Raw genomic sequence first — 24,442 nt, forward strand, 5'->3', positions numbered from 1 at the left:
CCTGCCTTCACCCTGAGTCAGCTGGGATAGGCTCCGCCCCCCACCACCCTGGTGAGGATTAAGGTGTAGAGACGATGGATGGATGGTCAAACACTTGATATGTAAAGGATGGTTGTTTGATACGTGACACCAGCACGCAGTCGAAGCAGCGAATGACAGACGATTGTTGGAAACTACAATCAGCTGTATGTCCAAACAGGACGTTTTTCTGTGTTTACACGTATTTAACAGATATGCTGGAATATACAGTCATCCAAGCTAAATGATAATGATAGTAATTATTCAGGAGAGTGAAAACCATAATAATAAGCTGCACTAATGATGTGTGCATAAAGAAAAGGCCGTACGAGTTGGTTAGATGATGTGATTCATGAACCAGACATGAGCCGTCGTGTGTAAAACGTTCTGCCGGATCTAAACCACACCACGAACCCAAAACCAAGACTGAGCGAGTTCGAAAGTAAAACTAAAGTCTGCAGAGATGATGGCACACGATGTGGCGACGCAGCTCAAGGCGAGAACCAGGCCAAACTCTGGGGACACCAGTGATGCATGCTGGGAAACAATCTTTAACAGGTTCATTTAATTGGAAAGATGAGTTGTTTATGTTCTAATTATTGAGTAATTCTGTTTGTTTACTGCAGCCATGTGTGAAAATGAGCTGCACAGTCAAACATTCTTATTATCCAGTTGTCTTAGATGTTATCTTTAAATGGTCCCTGAACTTGGTCCAGTGTGATGAACTGGTCCAACAGTGTTCCTAAACAGACGCCACCGACACCCGGTTGTTTCAAACAGCATTTATTCCTGTGTGAGAAAATATTGTCTCAGGCAGATTACAGATCTTGCGGTACAATTTAAATGGCAAGATCAAAAATCTCCTGCGCCACCAAGAAAGAAAACAAAAGAACCCGCGGGCGGGCGGGCGGTGCCGCCGGCGCCTGCAGAGTCCGGGTCTTTGTGCCGCCTCGCTGCTAGAGAGTATGTTCCGACGTGGTGGTGAACACCGTCACTATTACAAAGAGCTACGTAGCATCAGACATAAATCTTTTCAATATTTAACTTTTTAAATAACACTCTCGACTGCCACAAATTATAAATTAAATTCTAAAGTTGATTTTTGCATTCCTTAAATTACTTCATGTAAGCCAATATAAACATACATTTACATATTTACAGAACTATACACATGCACTGTGACTACACTCAGGTTGTATACATGTATGTATAAGCTGTACACGGACACACAGGCCACACATATGGCTCCAGGAGTCACCCATCCTACACCCTTCTTATTCTTTTTTTAAAAACAGACCATTTGTGCTTTTCAGGTCTTCTCAGCCAGATCTGCAAACAAATGCAGGTTTCTGGAGCGAGCGACCGCAGTAGACTTCATCACATGAATCACCTCCGTAGTGGCTTCACATCTGACCGAGCAGGCAGCTGCACCGGCGCCTCCAACATTCACAATACAGTTTCACAATATGGAAAAATAAGTAGACGCCTCTGAAGTCTCACCGGCGACACGTCACAGCCGGACTGAACCGTCTCAGACTGTTCCTTGTCTGGTCTCTACGGAGCGGTTCTGTTGCTCAGCAGGACCCAAAAATGTGTTAAATAGACGAGAACACAGCAGAAAAACAGCTATGATCCAATTTAACGTCTGCAGAAGCACATCTGAATGAAGACATTTCATAGCAGCTAAATAAAGGGAAGAAAGCTTTAGTGCATTTATTTAGATAAAAATCCAGTTTATCTGCTACCTGCCCGGCTATCATATCTATATATATATATATATATTATGGGATGTCGTTGTCAGCGATAGAAGAACATTTTAAGACGAGTCCAGACATGACGTGAACGTCCAGTGAGACTTTCACACTTCCTCGTACACATTGACATCTCAATGGTGAATACAATCTAAACGTGTTGAATCAGGACGATCCCTTTGACAGTTAAATAATTACACAACCTCACGTAGGTCTCACTCACTTTGGCCTAAAATAAAAACTTTATATGAACACAGTGGTTGTGTAAAACCTTTTTTCGTTTGTTTTAAAAATGACACGGATAAATGAACAAAGTAAAAAGTCTTGAAGCACTTCCGACACCAGCTGGAAGCCTCCTAACCGTCCCGCCGCCGTCACGTTTAAGAGCGCTGAAGAAGCTTCTGCACATATAACCAAGCAGCTTGTTTAAGATGATAAAATATTTAAATAAAATCTATATAAAAGTGGAGGGAGTGAAGTTAAGGTTTCCTCTCACGTGGTTTAAATGAACCATAGCCCGGTCGTAGGCAGTGTGGACAGACTTGCGGACGCTGGGCTTCTTCCCCTCCATCAGGCGCAGCTTGTCCACCGTGTCGTCCATCCCCAGAGACAGCAGCTTGTTCCGAGGGAGCCACTGCCTGCAAAACAGAGAGCGGCCGGTTTTAAAAGGACGACACTGGATCCACTTCAAACTCAACGGCGCCGTCCGAATCCTACCAAGTTCTTTTGGCGTCGAAGAAGAGCACCAGGAAGAGCTTCTCGCCTTCCTCCAGCCGCCTCCACTCGCCCAGCTTGAGCACCTCCACGGGAGGCACAGGGATGGGGATGCCGTTGTGGAGGAGCCCTTCCTGGGGCATGTCCGGGTCGACAATCTGCAACAACAAATGGTGTCAGCTGCTGCGAAATCAAAAAAAGATTCCCGTCTATGTGAAGCAACAACATGTACGGTCGTCCTCAGATGTATTCATCCCGTCCATTAAAGAAAGGATTCACAACAGTCACTCAATCAACTAGAAAAAAGTAATTTGCTAAATTATAAACTGTCCTGGACCAATGAGAGGCCTTTGCTGATGAGCAGTGGGCCAATGAGAGGCCTTTGCTGATGAGCAGTGGACCAATGAGAGGCCTTTGCTGATGAGCAGTGGACCAATGAGAGGCCTTTGCTGATGAGCAGTGGACCAATGAGAGGCCTTTGCTGATGAGCAGTGGACCAGAACACCTGTCAACAGGTGCACAAGTCTGACTGAGAGTTACAGAAACACCTGATGGCAGTGATTGGCTCAGAGGGCTGTTCAGCTAGATAGTAGTCTACGGGTCCCATCAGGCTGGTTTTTTCAACATTTCTGTTGAACCACAATGTCATGATGTTCATTAAATCTTTATTTATTATTACTTTTGTCAGGTTCACCTTATTCCAGCTGTTTGTTTCCTTCCTTAACAGGAGGCCATGAACACATCTGGCTGTACAGACGTACACCACATCCTGTAAGATGCTCACCATTGCTGGGTACGACGGATATCCTCTGCATTTGGCCCAAACTAGATCCAGTGGCGTGAGTTGGGTCTCACTATCTAAAGACAGAAGTGTAGACTTTCCTGTGAACAGGATATTCCAATATATGTCATTAATTTCTATTCACGACAGCTCTTGAGCCCAAACTAAGAATTGAATGGTAGAAATGTGCCATAGTTTGGTTGTGGTGTGCAGATGCTTCCTGTAAACACACACAAACAGAGGAGTGTATTCTGACTCTCGTGATACACACCAGACCCAGAGATGTCTCCGTTCTCGCTGCTGGGAACTTTGGCCAGAGCAGGTTTACCGCGACTCCGTTTGGGAGGAGAGACGCTGCAGTCGAGAGAAAAGCGACACACATGAGCACAACTGAACAAAACCCACAAACCAGCAGCTTTGGATTTAAAAAGACAACAGGCCTCAAGCAACAACACTTTCACTTTCTGATCCTAAACTCCTCCTTTGCTCGTCGAAATGTTCAAGCTGCATTCAGCAAACGCTCACATCTGGTTGTAAAGCGCTTGTATCAGGTTGATGAAGACGACCACACAGGTACGTCGTTAGTTTATGTGTCTCTGTAGTTTTAGGTCACTTCAAAGCGTTGTCTTACAAAAGTTTTTCTAGGGTGTAGATGCTCAGAACCTTCATTTACAGTGAAGACATGTAGACAAGAAAACAAGTTTCTGACTTGTAATGTCAGCATATCTACGCTATCACCTCGTTAGCTTTCATGGAGTGATTTTGGCCAAAACAGTGTCTATGCTAACCTCACAAAACGGCTATTAGCTTCATGTTTTCCAGGCTTATTACTGGAACACATGTAGGATTACGGTTACATGTTGGTTGACACATGCTTGACAGCATATAGATTGGGTTTTTCCATTTTCATGTGGACAAATAAGAACAAAACAGCAAAAACACTGTTAAAAAAACATAAGAAGTGCAATAAATGTAGAAGATGCTGCATCGAAATATGTTCTAAGATCCATAAAACCTTAGTGTTATCAGTTTGGCATTAAGTTTCTACTGTAAACTTTTCAAATAAACTGATTTGTTTTATTTTTACTCTCTAAATTCATTTAGAGACGTTCATTCTTAAATCCTTTCAAGTCAAACAAATGCGTCGTCCCTTGCAGCCAACATATGTGCTGATGCTCATACATGTCAGGATGGGATCACGTGTGGATCTGATGTGTAAAACAACCGTTGTTCATCCCACTCATTCTCCTACTGCTCAAACTAAAAGCTGTCAGTAGAAGCTGCTGCTGAGGTCAGCTGTGATCCCACGACTCACCTCAGGTTTGGCTCGTCGTCGTCGTGCTCTGCAGACGTGTGCTTTCCGTTCGTCAGGCCTTGAAAACCAAAAACGGAACGGTGACAAATATGGACTTTCTACAAATGTCTGTAATTCAGTGATCTGGTCTGGCTCTACCTTCTTCGCTGGGCGGTGGAGGGAGTTTGTCTGCGTCGCCCTCTGAGCTCTGGCCTCTGGACCTCAGGTGGTGAGCAGAAGGAGAGGCAGGAGCAGGAGAGGCGTTTGGAGTCGGAGGTAGGGTGGTGATGTTCACGCTGGGGGAGCTGGGGCTGGCCGGGGTGCTGTCCAGCCCGTTGGCTTTACCCTCAGGGGTTTTCCCGTTCTGCTGTGGGGACGACTTGCTCTTGGTCAGCCGCGCCCCGTTCTTAGCTTTCTTAAACAGAACAGATGTGCGCCGACCGACGCCCACCAAAGGCACAGCTGGAGGCGTGCCCAGCGGCGTGACCTCGTGGACGGCCTCCTGCTGCGAAGACGCCGTTTCTCCGACCTCGGCCTCGTCTTCGCCTTGGCTTTTGCTGCCGCTGCGGGAAGACCTCTGGCGCTTGTAGGAGCGGCCGGGCGACCTCCGGCCTCCGGTCACGATGCCCAGGACGGGAGGCTCCAGGGGGGCGTCTCCTGGCAGCGGCGACGACACCGGACAGGTGAGCTCCAGCACAGGTGGAGAGTCGTCTGGACCAAACAGAAATGTATTTAAGGATCATAAGTCCAGTTTAAATGACGCTTAATTAACAAAATCAAGTCGTTTATCTCTTTAAATCTGAATCCGTTCACTAGCTGCAGCTTCTGTCCTGCTGATCTGCTGGTTTTCTGTTTTAAATGGTTGTAATTTGAATGTGTTTGGTTGTGAAAATAAATAAAAATACATTAGAAATACCAATATCAACTGAACTATCAGGAATGCCATGAAGTAGAATGACATGTTTTACCTGGTCCAGAGTTGGACACTGCCGTTAACGGTCCATTGTCCACACTGCTCTTCCCCTTTTTCTTCCTTTTCTCCTTCTCCTTCTCCTCTACCTCCTCCTCCTCCTCCTCTTCTTCCTTTCCTTCGTCCTCCTTGTCTTTGCCGTTCACAGACTGGGCGTTTTGCTGCTGCTGCTGCTGCTGCTGGTTCACCTTCTGCTTCAGCGTGTTGATCTCTCGCCGCAGCAGCCTGATGCGTTTGGTGCGGCCGCCGCTGGTGCGCATGGACGTCACCATGTCCAGTTTGTCCAGTAGAGCCTTCAGCTGCTCGTCTGTGGTGAGGTGCAGTCTGTTCTCTGGGTCCAGCAGAGAGTCGACTGTACGGATCATGACAGGAGGAAAAAATCCAAATGAATGAATGAGACCTGTGGGTTTTGTTTAAGATAAAAACGACTCCTGCTACCGACTCACCATCGTCCCATGTGCAGTTGTAGAAGCCGTGTTTATTGGGCGCCTCTGGCAGGTGCATACCGGTGCTGGGGTCCAGGCCGATGCTCTGGGACTGCCTGTGGGCGTGGCGGAGGACGGCTCCACCCACCTCCCGCAGCTGCAACGCCGCCCGGTGGAACATGGTGTCCTTGGAGTTGTACTTGAGGCAGTTGGAGATCATGAGGTCGAAGTCCTTCTCCAGGTCGGCGATGGAGCAGTAGGCGTGTCCGTCCAGTCGGGTGCGCATGGTGGAGAAGTCCATGGGTTGGGAAATGAACTCCAGGTAGTCTGGGACCTCAGTGAATCACAAGAAGAGTCTGAATGTCAGCCGAGCTACAGTGAAGCCAAACCAACAAAGCTGCAGACTGCGTTCTAACTGCACCAACCTCTGACAGGTTCACGGGCTGAGAGAAGATTTTGGCGGCGTCCTTCTCCTGCAGTTGGTCCAGGGTGGATCGCAGAAGCACCAACGCGGGGGTCAGCTTCAGCTCCAGAGCAGCCTGCTGGATCTTCATCTGAGGACGACGACGTGAGCGGACGGGAGAGAGCAGAGGGAAGACAAGGTCACTCTGGAGGGTTCAGATGAATGTCAAGAGCACAGATTGAAGCTTTAAACGTTATTTCATCGTCTGTACAGCTAATGAGAAATTTCTTAAATGATTGTTTATTCCATCCATATAATGCCTAAAATGTCCATTAAAATGTTTCTGATCCACAGCAACATGTAAACTGTTTGCTGCATCCGATCAGCTGCTCAAATTTAAAAGCTCAGAGGTATTTAAATTGCCTCGGATCATAGATAACTAGAAAATACTCAGCAAACATTTATGAAGCTGGATTTTGTGGAACTTTGATTAAAAGATCACTTGAACAGCGAACCGACTACCAGATGAGGATTGTAAACACATGATGTTTATAATTAACAGAACTGGAATCAGTAAAAATAACCGGGACACTTATAGATGGTGTCAGACTTCCTGTTGAACGCACCTGCTCTCTCTTTAGCCTCTCTCTCTTGCGGATGAGCTCCACCAGAAGCCTCGCTCTCTCCAGGTCTTGCCTCAGCTTCTGCCAGTATCGTAGCTCCTCTCTCGCGGCGCTCAGCTTCTCATCCGGCTCCCTCTGGACATGACAGGAAAAGCACAAAGACATCAGGTTTCAGCTTTAAAATACGTAAGAGTGATCGTTTCCTGCAGCACTTTTTGTGGGACACTGAGGAGAAACTGGTGCAGAAACTCTGGTTTGCTCCTCGGCCGATTCAGCGCTCACCCGGCTTCCCAACAAGGAAAAACAGAAATCAAGTCGCCTTTATAGACAATCTGTAGATGCAAAAGTTGTAAAATACAAATTTAATCACAGTTAGATTATCACATCTTTAAACTTTGTGGTTGTTTTCTGTGATAAATCATATTTTAAAATCCTAAAAAGTGTGGACTGTTTTTTGTTGCATCAACTTAAAATCAATCTTCAATCGAGGGGGAAACTTAAGACCGATATTCACGACTTTTTTTTTACAAACCACCACCCTCTGCCGTCTACACTAAGAGCTGTGAAGGGTGGTGGGAAAGCCTGCCATCTATCTCAAACGCTAACTGCAAACTGTGAGGTCTGGGCTTATGCTGGATTTCAGCGTGTGAGGATACAAATGAGGTGTGAAGTGGTTTCGATTCAAGTGACTTGGCCGACTGTGGTTGGAACAGACTGGTTCTGTGAAGGCCTCAGACTCTATGTGACAGTAGAATGTAGATGTACTGGTTTAACTCGGTAATGCCACACCACATGGACGGAGTGCCTAAGATAAAATCCATACTTTGCAGTCATGTGTGAAAATGTAGAAACTGTTTGTTTAGTCAGTTTTCAGTCATTTAAACACATTATCCCAAACGAATACGACAACCCAAAGGCACTGTTTAACGGTATATGTGTTATTTTTATACACACAACAAAGAGTGCAAATGATGTCTCTCCTCACCTGCTCGGCGGTCCTGTGGGCCTGGAGATGGGAATGAAGGCGGCGTATTAACGGCATCCCATTTCGGGACTGTCGCTTTAGCAACCAGTAGTTATGAAGCCGTTGCATGAACTGATTCTTCCTCTGGACGTCGACTCCTGTGCAGATCTTGTTCAGCCTGTCGAGATGTAATAGAACAATTATACATTACAGCCTGTGTGGAAATCATGGTAGAAGCAGTGAGAACATCATCACGTTGTGACTTTATAATAAGGTCAATACGCTCAGTGCACCACACCAGAGAGGAAACTTCTCTGACCTCTTTAAGGCAACAGACTCATATGCAAATTCCGGCAGTATGCAAATGTCCCACCTGTGAGAGGGGATCTGAGGCACCAGCAGCACAGGAACGGTTGAGCGGCGCGTCGACCCGCCAGACCCCTTTGAATTCTTCTTTTTCTGGCCTTTGGTACCCTTCTTGTTCTGCGGCGAGGGTGGGCTCTGAGTATATGACCTCTGACCCCGATTGCCCCGGCCACCCACCAGCCTCCCTTCCACCGACTCGTCCCCAGACCCGTCCCGCCGAGACCCGACGGGAGAGTGATGCTCGCAGAAAGCAGTCTTCTTCACAGAGAAGGTGGTACCGTTCACGCCCGTCTCCCTGACCGGGTCTATCTTCATAAACAGGCCGGCCTTCTGGGCGCAGGTGACGTGAAACGCTCGGTAACAGTTGGCTTTGTGGCACTGAATGGACGCTCCCCTGCCCTTCTGCTTGCACAGGTAGCAGGTGAGCTTCCAGCGAGCAGGAGGGATGTTCTTGACGCCCTCGACGGGCTCCAAGAACACAGTGTTGGCAAAGCACACCTCTGGGATCCATATGGCACAGACAACATGGGCCCAGCGCCCATCGCTTGTCTGTTTGAAGGCACCTCCTCGGTTGGGGCAGAGGACACAGTCTACAGGGCGGGAGGGGGACTGCAGGCAGCAGCGGCACAGCCACTGGCCCTCAGGTACGTAGGGCACGCCGTAGCACTCCTGGTGGACAGCCAGGTTGCAGATGTCACAGAACAGGATGACGTTGCTGTTCAGGCATTCGTCGTCCAGGCAGACGCAGCAGAAGGCATCCTCGTCGACGGCGCTCTGGGACAGAGCCTGGCTGCGGGACTCCAGGATGGACTCCCTCTCCAGGCGGTCTATCAGCAACTCAAAGGTGTCGGGAGGAACGGAGGCATGACCGTCTGACACCCGCTTTTGGTTCACCATCTCCAGCCAGGCCAGGTCCTCCTCGTCCATGTCGTACTCGGCCACGCTGTCCTGCTCCTCCCCAGACTTCTCGATGTAACGGTAGTAGGCCGTCGGGAGAGGAGGCGCCTCCGACGGGGAGACTGAACTCAGCACACGGAAGGTGGGCTCAGGCAGGGGGCTTTGGTGGGACGGGTGCTGGAAGGAATAAGTAGAACCTGTGTGCTGCTGGGAGCCAGACCGCTGGTTCTGGTGAGATGTATTTTTACTGCTCCTCCTGCTTTTACTGTTGGAGGGTTTCCTCCACGATCTGGTTTTGCTCTGCGTTTGCTCGCTGTTCTCTTTGTTGCTGTTGCACTCGGCAATGTCCTGGGCCATCATCTCGTCCTCCGTGATAACTGGCAGAGGATCGGTGATGTTGATCCGATGGAGCCTTCCCTCGAGGTCCACTTCCACTATCTTCTGGGCCTGAGCGTACGTCAGAGTCTCCCTGGACGGAGAGAGCTGCAGTCTGTAAGGCGAGGGGGGCCGCAGCTGGCCAGATGATCCCCTGCCCCGTCCTCGGCCTCGGCCTCGACCCCTACCCATCGTGAGTCCGCTAACAACTGTCTTGCATTCCCACCTCCTCACTTTCCGCATGGGACTTCACACCAGCTGCCTGACAGATGGAGAGGAAGAAAAAAAATGTTTAATGCAATGATTGAAGCTGCTGTGTCAACACTATTTCCTACTTTATGTAATTATCTGCAAAGATTTACTGTAGCTGCCATATATTCATACTGGGAAGCAAAATGGGAGATATAAAAGCCTGGACAGGAACCAGAGGGCTCGTAATCTGTGTAATGAGTGTGATGAATGTTAGATTGAAAGCATAGTGAACAAAATGAAAAGGTGCAAATCCCCGTTTAAACAGTGAGTCTAGTGGATGTTCAGGTATATTCTCATGCGACTGAAATGAAAAAGGTGATTCTGGTGCCTTTTGTAATAATAATGTTTTATCTTTGGTAACGTAACCTGCATTTCAGTCCTGTTGAGAAGTTTGTTCTTCACACCAGGTAGTCGTCATCTCAAGGTGAATAAATCTGAGATCCCATTTAATGGGAACATAATTATTTAGACATCAAATTATCATACCATGAAACAACTATAAATGCTTAATTTTACACAAAAGCCCCCCTAAACCTGTATTAAATTCTGTATTAAAGTTGATAATAATCCCCTTAATGCACTAAAATGGCCTTGGTATAACTCCACACCGTTGCTTCCTTTAGAACGCACAGATTTACTCGTCTCTACGTCCTGCAGCTCGAGCACACCCCAGACACTGTAATACTGCTCGAGCTTACTCAATGCTGAGGTTTAATATCGGAGAAATTTAGCCAAACATGACCAAGACTGTCATCAGTTCACTGCAGCTTCAAGACAAATGCTCAAATGACTTCTTATTTCACTTATATGTCTTGTTAACAAGCTAAAAAATTTGATTTACACCTGAAAAGGTCTTTAAATGAATATCAATTGACATTAATTGTCCCACACTGACTGTAAACCTATGTAATGCTATACAGATAATTGTGAGTTTCTCTATTTACACACTAGCCTGAGTCCCTGAATGCAGACGGCTCTTTCCTCTCCTTACGCCATCTACATGGTATCGTTTTCAAAATCTATCACATTGAAAATGTCCACTTTTGTCAAGGACTTGGTCTGAGCAGTCAGACAGCTTTGCCAGTTTATTTTTCAGTTGGTGATCATCTTCCTGCATGCAAACGTTGCACAAAAACAATTCCCAACTTGTGATTAATACAAAAAAAGGTTTTTCCTCAAGGGCAGAATAATAATGAGGTGCAGAACGGTCTGGCTCTGCGAAACTATTTACATACTAATTGACTGGCTGATATAAAGTAGTATTTGTTCCTTATTCTTTTATTATCTAGTAGTATCCTGTGGTTCCCAATCTGTATGTGTGCATATAAACTGAGATATAACACATTACTTTACTTTGATTTTGGAACTGTTACCAAAGTAAAAGAAAAAAACAAGAAAACTCCGTTATAAATACTAAAGAAAGCAGCCGTTATCCGTTCATAATCAAGGAATTCGTAAAAAATCGCGGCCTAAAGGCCTGTTTCATATCCCAACAGTGTGCCTATTATATATTTTTTTTATTCCTGGACATCACAGTGTCCACGTAAAAGGGGTCAGCTGCGGTTCTGTGTAATAACAACACGTTACCTCAAGCACTCTTGTTGCACAAACACAACTACAGCAACTCGTCCTGCTGCATGCGTCTCAGCTGTCTCCCCATTGGTCCAATCAGGAGTCAGTAGCGCGGCCGTTGGTCGCTCCGGCCAATCAAATCGCAGCACCTTGTTTTTTTTTCTCCCCTGTTGCTGTGCATAGTTCGGTTGCAGCGCGCTAAATACCAACCCGAGTATCTAACATCTGTCAGCCATTTTAAGCGCTCAACAGCAGAGACAACGCTTGTATTGCAAGTTGATTAGCAGCCCAATTATACATGCAAACAGCAACCAGACAGCAGATGCGCTGTTTGCACCGTGCCTAAACGCATAAATTACTTGCATGTATATATTAGATCACGACACTGTAAATGGTCAACGTTCCGGGCATTGCTTTGTACTCCAGACCCCTGCAAAAAGACCGTCTCTGGCTGATGCGATAACGTTACTCGGTCGGACAGGACACACGGATGTCGTGTGACCAAACGGCAGAATTTCTAAGCAGCGCTGAAAATGCCGAAAACACCAGAGTGGTTTACCTTGTACGACCGTCCTCTGCAGTGCGAGTGCCAAACAGAATAACTGCGGCTAGCTAAATGTCAGCTAGTGACAGACTACAACCGAGGCGGACATGCTAGCCGTTAGCTTAGCTAGCCGGTAATTTCAGGAGCGACAGCGTCATCTTCAGCACTCCAGCTCTCCGCCGGGACGTCGGTTAGACACACAGGCTCGACCCGGTTTCATTGATGTGGTTTAAACCTTTCAAACGGTGATGGTTAACAACTTAGGGGCAGCAAAATCCCGAAGATATCAAATTAATGTACCTTGGAAGAGGCTAAATATTCAGTCAAGATGGCTTGAAAAATACGCCCCTTTAGAAAAAACCACCTCAGCCAATGGGAGGAGGCCGCTTCACCTCGCACGCAACGCGCACCGGCTTCTGATTGGTCAGCGCGACAAACCGAACTCATCGGAGTCGGCGTGCAGTGCATCACAGAGAGAAGCGATGAGAAAAGCAACGAGACATTTATTGCGCGCCTTCTGGCCTCATCTCCATCTCCCCCAGACTACTTCACACACCTTTTAGACGTAAACATCGGGGCTGTTTTGTGGAGCTTGTAGCAAAAAAAAAGCCCTATTAACCCCATAATGACAGTAGAAAAATAACTGCATCCACACAATAATATAGCTGTGCGAGTTAGAGGGCAACACATATAGAAATACTGATATTTCTATAAATACTTCTGGTAAGTCTTTATAGGTTTTAGTTTCCTTGTACTAAGAGCTATAGTGTTGTCAGAAAAAGAAAGTCAAATGTATTACCACTTAGGACATTTGTTTGACAAACATGTAGAAATATATATTCACATAAACTAATTGTACTGATAGTAAATAATCAGAAGGTTGAGAATGATGGTGTGTGAAGATGGTCCACATGTGAGATGTCCAGGATTGTTCTCTAAGCCCCCTGTGTGTCCTTTTAGAAGACATTGTGCAGGCCACAAACATCACACGATGCACATAAAACAAAGATTATATGGAGAGTGAATGTAAACGCAGGCTGATCACACATGATGTGGAGATGGAGCTCATGACAGGAGGCGACAGGGAGAAGAACTGTATGTATGTTAATGTGTTTTTGGACAATACTGAGCTGGTCTGAGGAGCAGCTCCGTTTGTTTGTTCTCTAGAGAACAGTACGGACCAAACATAGCTGACTCTGCTCATTTCTTCTGCTCAAGTGAGTTGGAATAATTTAGAATAAATCAGTGGATCTGGTAGTCAGAAGAATTCTCCACCACAGATCTGAGCTTTGCCGTTCATTCCTGACCTTGGCAATAGCAGCTCGACAAAATAAATGTCAGCCTAAGATTCACTTTGAAGCTGCAACTAACTGAATTTTTATTATGGGTGGATCTGCTGACTGCCCAATTGATTTGTCAAAGCTATAAAATATCAGAAAGTAGTGAAAAAGCCATTCAAATGTCCCACAAAGACATAAATGTTCTTTTTCTATTCAAAGTAACAGAGCAGCAGCCTCGTGCCCACTTCTAGCTTTCAGGATGCTTTCAGTCATCATCACACTTTCTTCATCATGGACTGGAGTTCGCTGCCACATAGATGGATCAGGTGATACGACAGCTCATCTAACAACGAGTAAAAACCTAATGCAGAAAGCTTTTTCTGCAGGTTTAGTTAATTTTCATAAGTTAAACCAGTGGATTGTTAACTGATCGTCTCAGTAATAATGGAACAAATACGACATGTTTAAAGATTCTGGGAAACTTCATTTGATGTCTTTAGTCATAAAACACTGAAACACAATCCGTTGGAAAAAGCAAAGTGCTTATTGATTTATATTCTCTGTATTAGTCTAATTTACTCATAGTGGGTCTAAAAATATACTAGAAGAAGTCTATTAGTATATTCAAGGTGTTACCTTTTCATTTTAACTGCCGTCTTAATGTCGACTGAATATCCTCATATACGTACATTTATGAACTTATCACACAAATAAAACTGAAAATCATCTCTCACATACCACAAGGGACGTAGCTGCACCGCTGAGGACTCTCTGGTCATCATCAGCATCGTCTCTCCAGAGTGTAGGACTCTAATGATCTAAAGAGGGGTTTATATTCAACAAAAACAGACCAATTAGGAGCTTTTTTACATGATTTATCCCTTTTTTTTTTTACAGCGTGTGGACGTCGGCATCTACAATTTGTTTATATTCAAAATAAATGACTGTATTATTCAAATACGACCCTTAAAATCAAATTAGAAACTACAGATATGTGACATTCAAAGTCTGGAACTGCTGCTGTTGATTTATAATTAATAGGTTAAAGGCCATTTAAAGACTTTAAAGCTCTTTGAACATTTTCTTTCTCCTATAAAAGTACATATCACAACAACAAACCTGATTTAATAAGTACAGTAAGTTATTGACCGTTGTGCTGTGATGTTGAAAAGTCAGGAGTAACCAGCTGCTGCAGGAATAAAATGATAATAAATCAAATTAAAGAAGCATGCACTTGGATTGGATGTATTCCTAAAAGTGGGGAAAGCTTCCTGAAGACAGTAATGTAGGGAGATACAGATGAAAGATGACTGACGAGCATCATTAATTAATATAAACCGGACTATTTGAAAAACCCCGTTTGTGGTTTCATTTTTCAGTCGCACGTCGCTGTTTATGCTTCTGCCAGCTGAGTTGACAAAAAGTGATTCCATTAGAATAATTGCAGATAAATTTGTGCCCTTATCATCCAGCCGGTTCTAGATGTGACAGTAATGTTCTGGGTTTGAGGCCTATCAAAGCCAACAATGATTTTTCCCAAATTACTTCTGGCAGGAGAAAACACACTTACTTCAAATTACAGGATGATCTTATGCCAGTGCTGAGTTACAGTAATCTCATCATGCCAGCTGGCTTTGGTGGAATATATGAATTTATTACTGCCTGCACAACCCAGTTCGAACTGCAAAACATAAACCGATGACATGATCCTTCAGTTATTTATTTGCAAATGGAGTGTTTCAGAGATCCAAACCCAGAAATGACGATTGGACCGAGCGTCGGTGTTTGGAGCTGAACAGAAAAACATTTTCAGTCTTCATGTGCGCCACATTAAGGACGTTCTTTCCTTTTCAAAGCGCCTCAAACACCTTTCTGAGGTCAGGGAGCACTCTCCAGTGAAGATTGTTTGTTTGTGTTCAGACTTTCTTCGCTCGGTGTTGCTCTGTGCACTGCAGCATTCATCCTTCAGGGCTTCCTTTTGTTCACAAAGAGCAGAGAGCTTTTGGTGTTTTGTACGTCTTTGCAGCATTTCAAACGGCACATAATACATCAATCAACCACTGTGTGTGTTAATCCCTGTAATTTATAAATGCATGTTTGTCGTTCATAGCTTTGCACTTCTTGTCTCGGCACAAGAGCTTCAAATGTTCAGCTTAATTTGCATGTATTTTAAATATCAGCCAACCTGTGACACTCATCCTAACAATGATAATGCTGCTGATGTGGATCCGATGTGTTTTATTCATTACTATCAGTGCGTTCATCACATTTCGCTGTATGTTTGTACTCCATGCTGCGTCTCCCCACCCCTTCAAAACTAGGCCACATTCTCCACCCACCAAAACTTCGTTGGCTGCCTCTTGACACTTCAGTTTGCAGCTCACTGGGGTCTGCTTGAAGCTGACGTGCCAATCCAGCGGTCACCACTTGGACTCTTGTCAGGAGGTAAATACCTTCATCACACACACTCTCCGAGCCGATTGTCTGTTTTATTTTTGTTGATTTGTTTCAGGTTTTTGTATTAAACAAAGTGAACGTCTGTGAGAGTCGGTCTTTCATCCATCTGATGCATCACCAACCGTTGTGTGTCTCTTCACAACTTGTAGGCTGCGAATCGAGAGAGACAGGATGCTGCAGGGGTTTCTCTTACTGTTTCCTTGGCTGTTCCTGAACACGGGACTGTGTTCTGCAGGTAGGAGGACATTTATTCATCTCGAGTTAGGTATTGTGCAGAAATGGTGCGAACATCCATATGATAGATGTAACGAGGCTTATCTGCATCTTTTGAGTGCGCGTCGATGCAGAAGATGGTCTGACTGACGTTGGATAATTTCTAAATAAACTCTGCCGTTGGACACGGATGTATCAGAGTCTGACCCGGTCACTGCATTTGAAATTCAGTTTGGTGGCAGCTCGCTTTTTTTCTTTGCCAAATTCCTCGTGTTTTCTCTGCAGGATTTGGTCGAAGTCTGCCAGGCCTGACAAGACATAAATACATAAACTGTCAGCTCGGATGCATATCAAAGTGTAGCGCCACATCCTGTCCAACTCTTGTTGAAAAACAGAAAAGGAAGCGAGCCAAGTGACAATCTCACAAAAACCGGTAATAAATCAACTGTATGGAGCAAACAAAGACTCTGTGTTTCAGAGTGGCCAAAAAGTGACAGCGGCCTGAAGAGCTTGTATACGTGTCATCTTCTGAAAAGGAGGATCTGATGGTTGTCAGGATCACCCTGTGGTGATGGATCCCCAAGGCCTTGGCCTGAATTGAAGCTTTTGATACTCTTTGACTGCCCTCCCATCTCACAGTGCCACGGCATTGAGAGTCTTTGAATTAACACACTGCTCTAAATAGATTGTGGAGTGCAGACAGTTTGCGAGTAGGAGAGGAGACCGGCCAGATCTCTAGGATACCGGAAAACTCTTGTGACTAGAAAGTCAATACATGCACCTCCGACATGTCTATGTGTGTGTCAGATGACCAGTGCACAATGGGGTCTTTGATTCTGCTAAATTTAGGGTGGACATCAGCTGGGAAAACATCTGTGAGGGAAGATAAACCAGGAGCTGCTCTCTTCCTCTGATCTACTCCCATGGTTTGATGACTCTTTGTGTCTAACAGACTTTATTAGAGAAGAATCACAGTTTGGACACAGTTGATTTTTAATCTTTATTGTACATCTTTAGCCATTTGTTGTGCCAGAGAGCAAAGACAGTTTCAGACTTATTAACCTTTTACTGAGTGATTATTCTGATTCAGGCCCCAAACATACATCATGTTAAAGCACAAAGCCTGATGATTTAAACCATGTAAAGCATTTTAAGATACTAATACCACCACAGCAATAGTTTCTTACATTTAAAAGGGACACGATGGTTGATTTCTTACCCTTTCTCCCGTCTATAGTGACACATGGTTGTTGAACCGCTGTGTGCTACGTACTATTTTTAACCCTACGGCCGGTGTGAAGCCTTCATTACACCCTCACAGGGACACACATGGACAGCTGCAGACACCTCGTTGTTATTGTGTTCCATCTGCTTGGAGGACTGTGTGCAGAAGATCGGTTTATTGGTGTTTTTTACATGGAAACCAGCTCCACTGTAGCGTAGCAGCTGCATGGATACAAACGTTGGGCTGCATGTGGACAGCTGCAGAGAGGTTTGTGTGGACTCTCGTGGACCTGGGCCGCCACCAGCATTCACATCAACGCAGAACGTTTACCACTGGCCTTACATGTTTAGTGTGTGCAAGACCAGAACGGTCCACTAGTGCAACATAAAGTTCTTAAAGTCAAGGTGAGGCCTTCATTAATCTGTCTTGTGGATGTGAACACAGACAAATGCAGACACCAGGGATTATTTTCATGAAATATACCCACTCTAGGGGAGATAAAGACATTCATGCAAACCCAAGCTGACACTGGAGAACCCTCACATACTCACAGACATGGAAAGTCCATGCAATGACTGCACTACAAGGGCAATAATATGTGTATGGAACAGAGTCCTCCAAGTGTACGACAAATAGAATAGAAACTAGCACAACAACCACTGCTGTCCACAGAGGAGAATAATGATGTCCAACAAACACTTTGAGGTCCTTCAGTCTTTTTTAGTAAACGAGGTGAATGTTGAAAAGTTTAAAGAGAAAAACTAACCAATGAATGCCTAAATCATATTAACAAGTCTTAGAGTCATTCACAGTCCACAACCAAGAAGTCAGGGCATCACTAAACCATCAGGATACATCATCTGGGAACCAGGAATGGCCGTGCAAAGATTTGTACCAATCCAGTTGAACTATTTTATGGGAAAAATAACAACTTTGACCTGCTAGTGGAATGCAGTAGAAAGCCAGTGGTCACCAACGTTAGTAGGATTCATCCTCAGGGAAACAAGAAAAAGTATTTAATGTCAATCCACCTAATGAGACCAAAGTGGAGGACTGACGGACCTGCAGATGAACACTACAATCAGAAAGCAGTAGTTCTGTAGGTGCACTGTGCTTGTGAACAGTTTGCATCACACTGACTCACCTGTGCGTTTTATCTTTCTCCTCGACACCAGCACAATCAGAGCTGACAATCACAACCATAAAGGTTTGTCAGTTACATCTTTCTCTCTGGCTGAAGTTTCAGATCTCTTTGAATACAAGATTAAAGATAAAACACGTTCCACAGATTCTGTTTTTGCACCTTTTTCTTTCAGCAAGAGCCATACACGATGTCCAAAGGCACACAGCTGGAGGGCTTCTGCATGGACCTGCTGTCTGAGGTCGCCAAGAAGCTGGGCTTTAAATACAGAGTGCAGCTGGTGAAAGACACTTCGTACGGCCGACAGGACGAGAACGGCAACTGGAATGGGATGATTGGAGAGGTGGTGAGAGGGGTGAGTGCACGAAAACTTGTTCTCCTGCTCTACAGGAGAACAAGTGTCAAACCCCTTCAAGGAGTTTCTACAGAGCATGTACCGTCTATGACACCCTATACATGTATTTCTGTGCAGGAGGCAGATCTGGCCATTGCTCCACTGACTCTCACTGCGGCTCGTGAGAAAGCTGTGGGAATGACCAAACCATTCATGCAGACTGGAATCAGTGTCCTACTAAGGAAGGACATCTCAGAGGGAGCAGGCTTCTTTGATTTCCTGACCCCCTTTTCAGCACAGACTTGGGTCGGCATACTGGTGGCCTACGTGGGGACGGCTGCCTGCATCTTCATCGCTGCCAGGTTGGTGACTAAAGTATTTCTCTGAGATTAAGATGTATTTAATAATGTTTATTGATGTGCTCAGAGAGTCGATGTTTGCGGATATTTCTTCTGGCTGTGGAGACCCTCTGAGTCGCATTAATAATTAAGACTTTTCATGCTAACTGCAGACTGAGCCCATGTGAGTGGAGTCAGCCTCAAAGTGAGCAGAGCAGATTCGGTTTCCTCCACAGTCTGTGGTACACGGCTGGAGCTCTGACGCTGCAAGGTGAACAGCACAGACCAGACACGTCACATTAGCATGCTATCACAATAAAACTCACAGAGGGGAGAAGGTCTATACGCTCTTTTTTCTTCTACATTCTCTCTCTTATGTTGTGGCGTTTTTCTGACCCTGTTTTCGTCTTTCAGGCGCTGGTCCTCATCCCAAATCCCTCTCAGGACGCGTCATCTGCTGCAGCTGGTGGCTGTTTGCTGTCGTCCTCTTGGCGTGTTACTTCTCCAACCTCAGCGCCTCCAAGAGCTCAGAGTCCAGTCAGCTGACGGTCAAAGGGTTTGAGGACTTGGCCAACCAGGACATGATCGAGTACGGCTGCCTGGCTGGTTCCTCCACCCTCGCTTTCTTCAAGGTGAGAAGTTCAAGGATCCTGTTCACACCACTTAACTAAATGCATGCACTTTGCTGATTTAAACATACTTCTTAAGTTGCAAACACTATTTTCAAAAGTTCCGCTCATTTTTCTTCACCTTGAGGATTTCAAGTGCCCTCCTCTGTCCTGACATGTCTGGACAGTTTCAGACACTTACTGATAAAATGACCTTTGATTGCAGACTCTGGTTTATTGATTGAACATAATTTCATTAGAAGTTGTCAGACGGGTTGATGCAAACTGCTGCCTAAGTTATTTTTGTGTGATTGTATGATGATGTTAAGACTCAACAGATTTTTTTCTCTCGTTCAGAATTCAAACAACCCCGTGTACCGCAGGATCTACGAACACATGGAGAGAACAAAGAGTTTCGTGTCGTCTATGGATGAAGGGATCCGACGTGCACGAGAGGGCAACTTTGCCTTCATTGGAGAGTCTGTTTCTCTGGACTTGGCCGTAGCGCGTCACTGTGAGCTGGTCAGAGCGCACGAAGTCGTTGGCATGAGGGGCTACAGCATCGCTGCTGCTCTGGGTGAGGCTGCTCATCTTTAAAACCAAGTTAAAATATGAACTTTACACAAAAGTTAAGACGTTAAAATCAATCTTACATCAAAACTATGAATTTTGTCAAGGTTCTCCGATCATAAAGAACCTCAGCGTGGCGATCCTGCAGCTGAGCGAGGCCGGAGAGCTGGCGTACCTGCGAAGCAAATGGTGGGCCAGCAGCTGCATCGCAGGCAAAGCCAAGTCTTCAGCTGTGCAGCCGCACAGCCTCAAAGGGATGTTTCTGGTTCTCTCCCTGGGCCTTGGGCTGGGAACAGTTCTGGCTGTGCTGGAACTCACCTCCAAGAGCCGCAGGAGCGCAGCAGAGCAGAAGGTTTGTGCAAATCAAACACAACAAGAGTGTTTGTGGCTCTGCAGCTTGTTTTTGACTCATCTGTAGGAGTTTAAGCTGCTTCGTTTAAAGCTTGTTCTATTTGCCGTGGCTGTTTACATGAACTCTACGGTGTAACAACGTGTCTGCTTCACTGCTCTTTATCTGGATCTTTTTGTCCATCCCACAGAAGTCCTGCTGCACTGTGCTGACTGAGGAACTGAGTCTGCGCCTGAGGACCAGCGATGCAAAAACATCCCAGGAAAATGCAGAAAAAGACAAAGAAAAAGCATAGAAGCCTGAGAGAAACTGAGAAATGATCAACTCTGAAAAGCTTCTTTAACTTTCAAAGTGTGCCAGTATTTGATAGAAACATTAACTCTGTAGATTTTGAACTCTTAAAATTTGAGAACTCATTTATTAAAAAAGACAATTTATTGAGTTTTAATGATCAACTCTAGAATTTCCATGAAAAATCAAACATTACACTTGAATTTTTATAAAAAATAATTCCAGGTTTACACTTGAAAACTTAAAAACTGACTAACAGATAGCGCTCACGTGTTTAGTTCTGTTTATGTTGTTGTTTACATCTCTGCATCGTGCTATTTTGTACAGTTGGCATCATGTGATCTGAACAATTCCTTTTTAAAGACTATTTCATGCATAAAAGCTGTGATGACTGTAAACATTCCAGGAGGACTAAAATATTAAAAACTGCCTAATTGCATAATTCTGCTCCCATTTATTTAGAAAGAGAAGCAGAACTGCTCTGTGACTTTTTCTGAAGGAAGTCTTTGGTGTCACACATGTGAACTGATCTGACAAACAAACTAAAAGCAGTAAAAACAAAAGCTGGTATCTGATGCAGCCGCTCAGCTTTTGGTTTGCAGTTCTTTTTTTTTTTTACATTTCTTTGCTACTGAGGCTCACTGTCTAGAAAAAGCGGTGACTTGCAGCGGATCTCTCTCATCTTCTGGTCAAAAAGAGCCTTCATCTCCCTCTGCAGGGTGCCTTCGCTTCGCTCCGCCTCGCCTGGCACGCAGGACGGTACGAACTCCAGGCTGTCGGTGCTGCTGCTGGACGCGCTGTCCGACAGGCAGAGGCCGTTGGGGATCCGCCTCACCTGGTTGCTGTAGCTGCCATAGCTCTGCGCTCGCTGGGCCTGCCAGTGGACAGTGGGCCTGCGGCTCACCATCGGCGTGTGAGCAGAGGTAGTCTGTTTTCGAGGGCAACTGCGGGAGCGGGCCTTTGTCCGGATTGGGGTGGATGGTCGGGGGCTGGCGGGAGCCTCCAGGGTCCGTCTGACCCTGGCAGGAGATGATGGAGGAATCAGTGGAAGGGGTTTGGCTTCACGCTGTGGCACCGGCTGAGGCTGAGGCTGAGGCTGAGGCTGAGGGGGGGAGTCCGTTTGGCTCTGAGTTTCTGGCAGTTGCTCAGGTTCAGAGGCAACATTTTTGTCTGGCTCTGGTTCTGGTTCTGGTTCTGGTGGTAACTTCTCAGATGGTTCAGGCTGCTCCGGTTCAGATTTGTGAACTGTCTGCTGCTCCTCACAGTTGGACTCCGGTAATTCACTCTCCAGCTCCTCTTGAATCAGTGGGTTTTGGCTGTAAGGAGCAGGATCATCGGGATTAGAATGCTGGGAAAGGGTCTCCAGGTCAAAGTTCTCCATGATCACGCAGGGAGCAGCCCCAGCGTGGTGGGAGTCAGTGGAAGACATCCGGCTGAAGATCCCTCTCCTTGTCTCTGGTGGTTCATGAATTTTAACTCTGTGGGCTCGCCTCAGCGGCTCACTCATCGCCCCTTTGTGGAAGGCAGCCTTGGCTGCTGGCCCTTGGACCATAGGAAACCAATCCCCATTCCTGCTGTCCTGGGAGAGGGTGTCCAGATCCTTGCGAAAGAACAGAGCGCGTCCGTCCTCTGAGGACTGGACGGAGGAGTCCAGAGAAGGTTGCCTTGGTGGGCCCTTCATGTGCTTCTGGGCTGCTTTCTGGATGTGCTTCTTGGCTGCTTGCACAGCATTTGAAGGTTTGATCTGTTTCACAAAAGACAGAAAATATCATCAGAGCTGTAGAGCTGTCAGAAGAAGATGAAAGCAGACGTGAAAGGTTTTGGTTTTGAAACAACCGACCTTTCCTGTTATGTCATTGATAGCAACGTGAACAAAGATGGACGACGCCGCCATTCCCTCCAGGTAGACATGTCGATAACCTGGAAACAGAATCACAGAAGCTTGTTGATGTTGCTCGTCTATAAACTGGCGATTTCTGTCCACCTGAGGGCAGCTGAACACCAACACTGACTGATCACGGCCTTTAAAGTTGCTGATTTACACATGCAGTTGTTATCTGGAGTCGTGTTTCTTCCACCTTGAAAATTTAAATCCAGTGTTCATCCCTGTGTTTGGTGTCTGCCAACGCCTGCAGGAAACACCTGACTCATGAAAACTCTGGCCAGCCCATAACTGTGTGGTCGTGTACAGCAGAAATTTAGAGCGTTTTGGGCGAAAACAGAAAGAACCACCAGACCCAAGAGCCAGACAACGAGCTGAAAGCCAACATGAACACACAGCTGCAGATTCAGGTGAGTTTCACATCGTCATGTTGTTTTCAGCTTGTCATCTTCTGTCTCACACAAACTTCATATTATTTTGTGCTGGTACGTTGAGCTTTGATCAGAATAATGTAGACAGGACAACGTGTGAATGAGAGAGTAGTTTAACTCCAAACACAGTCTGGAGACTTGACCATCTCATCTACCTGGCATCATGCTTCTGAACGCCACAGTCCTCTGTCCGATGAAGTCTCGTCCAATAGGGTCGTGATCCCACACCTGGAACCGCACCAGGGCGATCTGCGGCATCTGAATGCTGAAGACCAGCGTTTCCTCCCACATTGGGTTGAAACCTAAATGAAACAGAAGCTACAACAGTGAGCTTGGTGTGACATGATCCGGATCACAGGATTGGGTTTCCACACATACCGTTATCGTCCACCACTCTGGTCTGCTGCTTGGAGCAGTCAACAGGCAGGCCGATGATTTCAACTTCAACAAAGGGGTCGATAATCTGACAGAAACACAAGAAAACAGAACTTTAGGGTGCATAATGTTGGTGTTTAAGTTGTATATCTGCTATATGTTGGCCTCACCTCTCCTCTGTCCCCGAACATGGAGTCTTTGGGTTTAGGAAGCTGCTGTCCGCTGATGATCTTCAGCACTAACTGAGTTTTTCTGTGTCCCGGTAGAGGATCCTCCAACGCAGGGTTAAAGGCAGCTGAAAACACAACCACGTTTACCACCTGATCACGCTGCCATGTGCTCTGCAGTCTGCACAGATACCTACTTTTACACATGCACTTCGGCTTGAGGATGTATCCACAGTTTCCGTTGCTTGAGAACTTGGCTCGGTTCAGTTCAAGCATGCGACCTTCTGTCTGGTAGTTCATCGCAACTGAAATGAAGCAACCACATGTATTGAAATCTGCCACACTTCCTAACAGACGCTCAGGGTAAAACCATGCAGATTCTGGTTTCTGTGACGGTCCATTACCCATATGGCATCCTGCATTCCAATATGGCTGTGGGTTGAAGTTGCTGGAGTCCACCCTGTAGTTGGACGGGTAGACTCTGAGGAGCTGGCGCTGGTTGAAACGGACCAGCTCACCTGGTTTCAGCTGCAAGATCTGGTTCATCACGGTCTCATTGAGGGACGATACCTGCCAGCTGTTTGTATGTGCTGCCAGACAGAAGAAAACATCAGGAATCCCTTCGACAACACTTGGTGATGAAACATGACTGAGTCTCGGCTCTACCTTGTGTTTCTATGTCGTGCACGCGGACAGACTTTGTGTATTTGACCAGGTCGGACAGAGCTCGGGACAGCCTCATGGTTTTCCTTTTTCTGAAGGGAGAGTTGTAGAAACACAAGTGTGACCTCCAGTACAGCAGCATGGAGACAGATGAGCTACTCGTTTGAAT

The 24,442-nt window shown here is 45.8% G+C and overlaps 3 protein-coding genes across 4 annotated transcripts in view; 1 reads left to right on the forward strand and 2 right to left on the reverse strand.

Moving 5' to 3' along the window:
* Positions 1-785: 785 nt before the first annotated feature.
* Positions 786-12,266, reverse strand: brpf3a (bromodomain and PHD finger containing, 3a). 2 transcript variants are annotated; one of them, XM_008289478.1, is made up of 14 exons: positions 11,965-12,266; positions 8,317-9,843; positions 7,965-8,121; positions 6,983-7,114; positions 6,379-6,507; positions 5,975-6,287; positions 5,527-5,880; positions 4,718-5,269; positions 4,580-4,637; positions 3,536-3,618; positions 3,268-3,365; positions 2,487-2,641; positions 2,266-2,407; positions 786-2,170 (listed from the first exon to the last, which is right to left on the reverse strand). In XM_008289478.1, exons 2-14 carry the CDS (start codon positions 9,822-9,824, stop codon positions 2,150-2,152), a joined length of 3,702 nt encoding a protein of 1,233 aa, XP_008287700.1. In that variant the 5' UTR covers positions 9,825-9,843; positions 11,965-12,266; the 3' UTR covers positions 786-2,149. The 2 variants fall into 2 exon arrangements, with proteins under 2 accessions (XP_008287700.1, XP_008287692.1); XM_008289470.1 differs by having other exon boundaries at positions 786-2,407.
* Positions 12,267-15,590: 3,324 nt separating this feature from the next.
* Positions 15,591-21,188, forward strand: grik6 (glutamate receptor, ionotropic, kainate 6). Its single transcript, XM_008289489.1, has 10 exons — positions 15,591-15,674; positions 15,836-15,921; positions 18,300-18,331; positions 18,441-18,620; positions 18,738-18,961; positions 19,111-19,208; positions 19,352-19,569; positions 19,903-20,122; positions 20,223-20,467; positions 20,655-21,188. Exons 2-10 carry the CDS (start codon positions 15,858-15,860, stop codon positions 20,757-20,759), a joined length of 1,386 nt encoding a protein of 461 aa, XP_008287711.1. The 5' UTR covers positions 15,591-15,674; positions 15,836-15,857; the 3' UTR covers positions 20,760-21,188.
* Positions 21,189-21,383: 195 nt separating this feature from the next.
* The window catches only part of plch2b (phospholipase C, eta 2b), a 10,966-nt gene continuing 7,907 nt past the window's right edge, over positions 21,384-24,442 (reverse strand). The window contains exons 11-19 of the mRNA XM_008290084.1: positions 24,422-24,428; positions 24,277-24,365; positions 24,015-24,200; positions 23,808-23,915; positions 23,614-23,738; positions 23,447-23,531; positions 23,224-23,370; positions 22,596-22,675; positions 21,384-22,499 (exon numbers count right to left, since the gene is read on the reverse strand). Of these exons, the coding sequence (XP_008288306.1) occupies positions 21,384-22,499; positions 22,596-22,675; positions 23,224-23,370; positions 23,447-23,531; positions 23,614-23,738; positions 23,808-23,915; positions 24,015-24,200; positions 24,277-24,365; positions 24,422-24,428 (1,943 nt within the window). The remainder of the gene's footprint in view (positions 22,500-22,595; positions 22,676-23,223; positions 23,371-23,446; positions 23,532-23,613; positions 23,739-23,807; positions 23,916-24,014; positions 24,201-24,276; positions 24,366-24,421; positions 24,429-24,442) is intronic.

The sequence above is a fragment of the Stegastes partitus genome, unplaced genomic scaffold, assembly GCF_000690725.1.
Source record: "Stegastes partitus isolate 25-593 unplaced genomic scaffold, Stegastes_partitus-1.0.2 Scaffold14, whole genome shotgun sequence".
In the NCBI taxonomy this organism is placed as follows: domain Eukaryota; kingdom Metazoa; phylum Chordata; class Actinopteri; family Pomacentridae; genus Stegastes; species Stegastes partitus.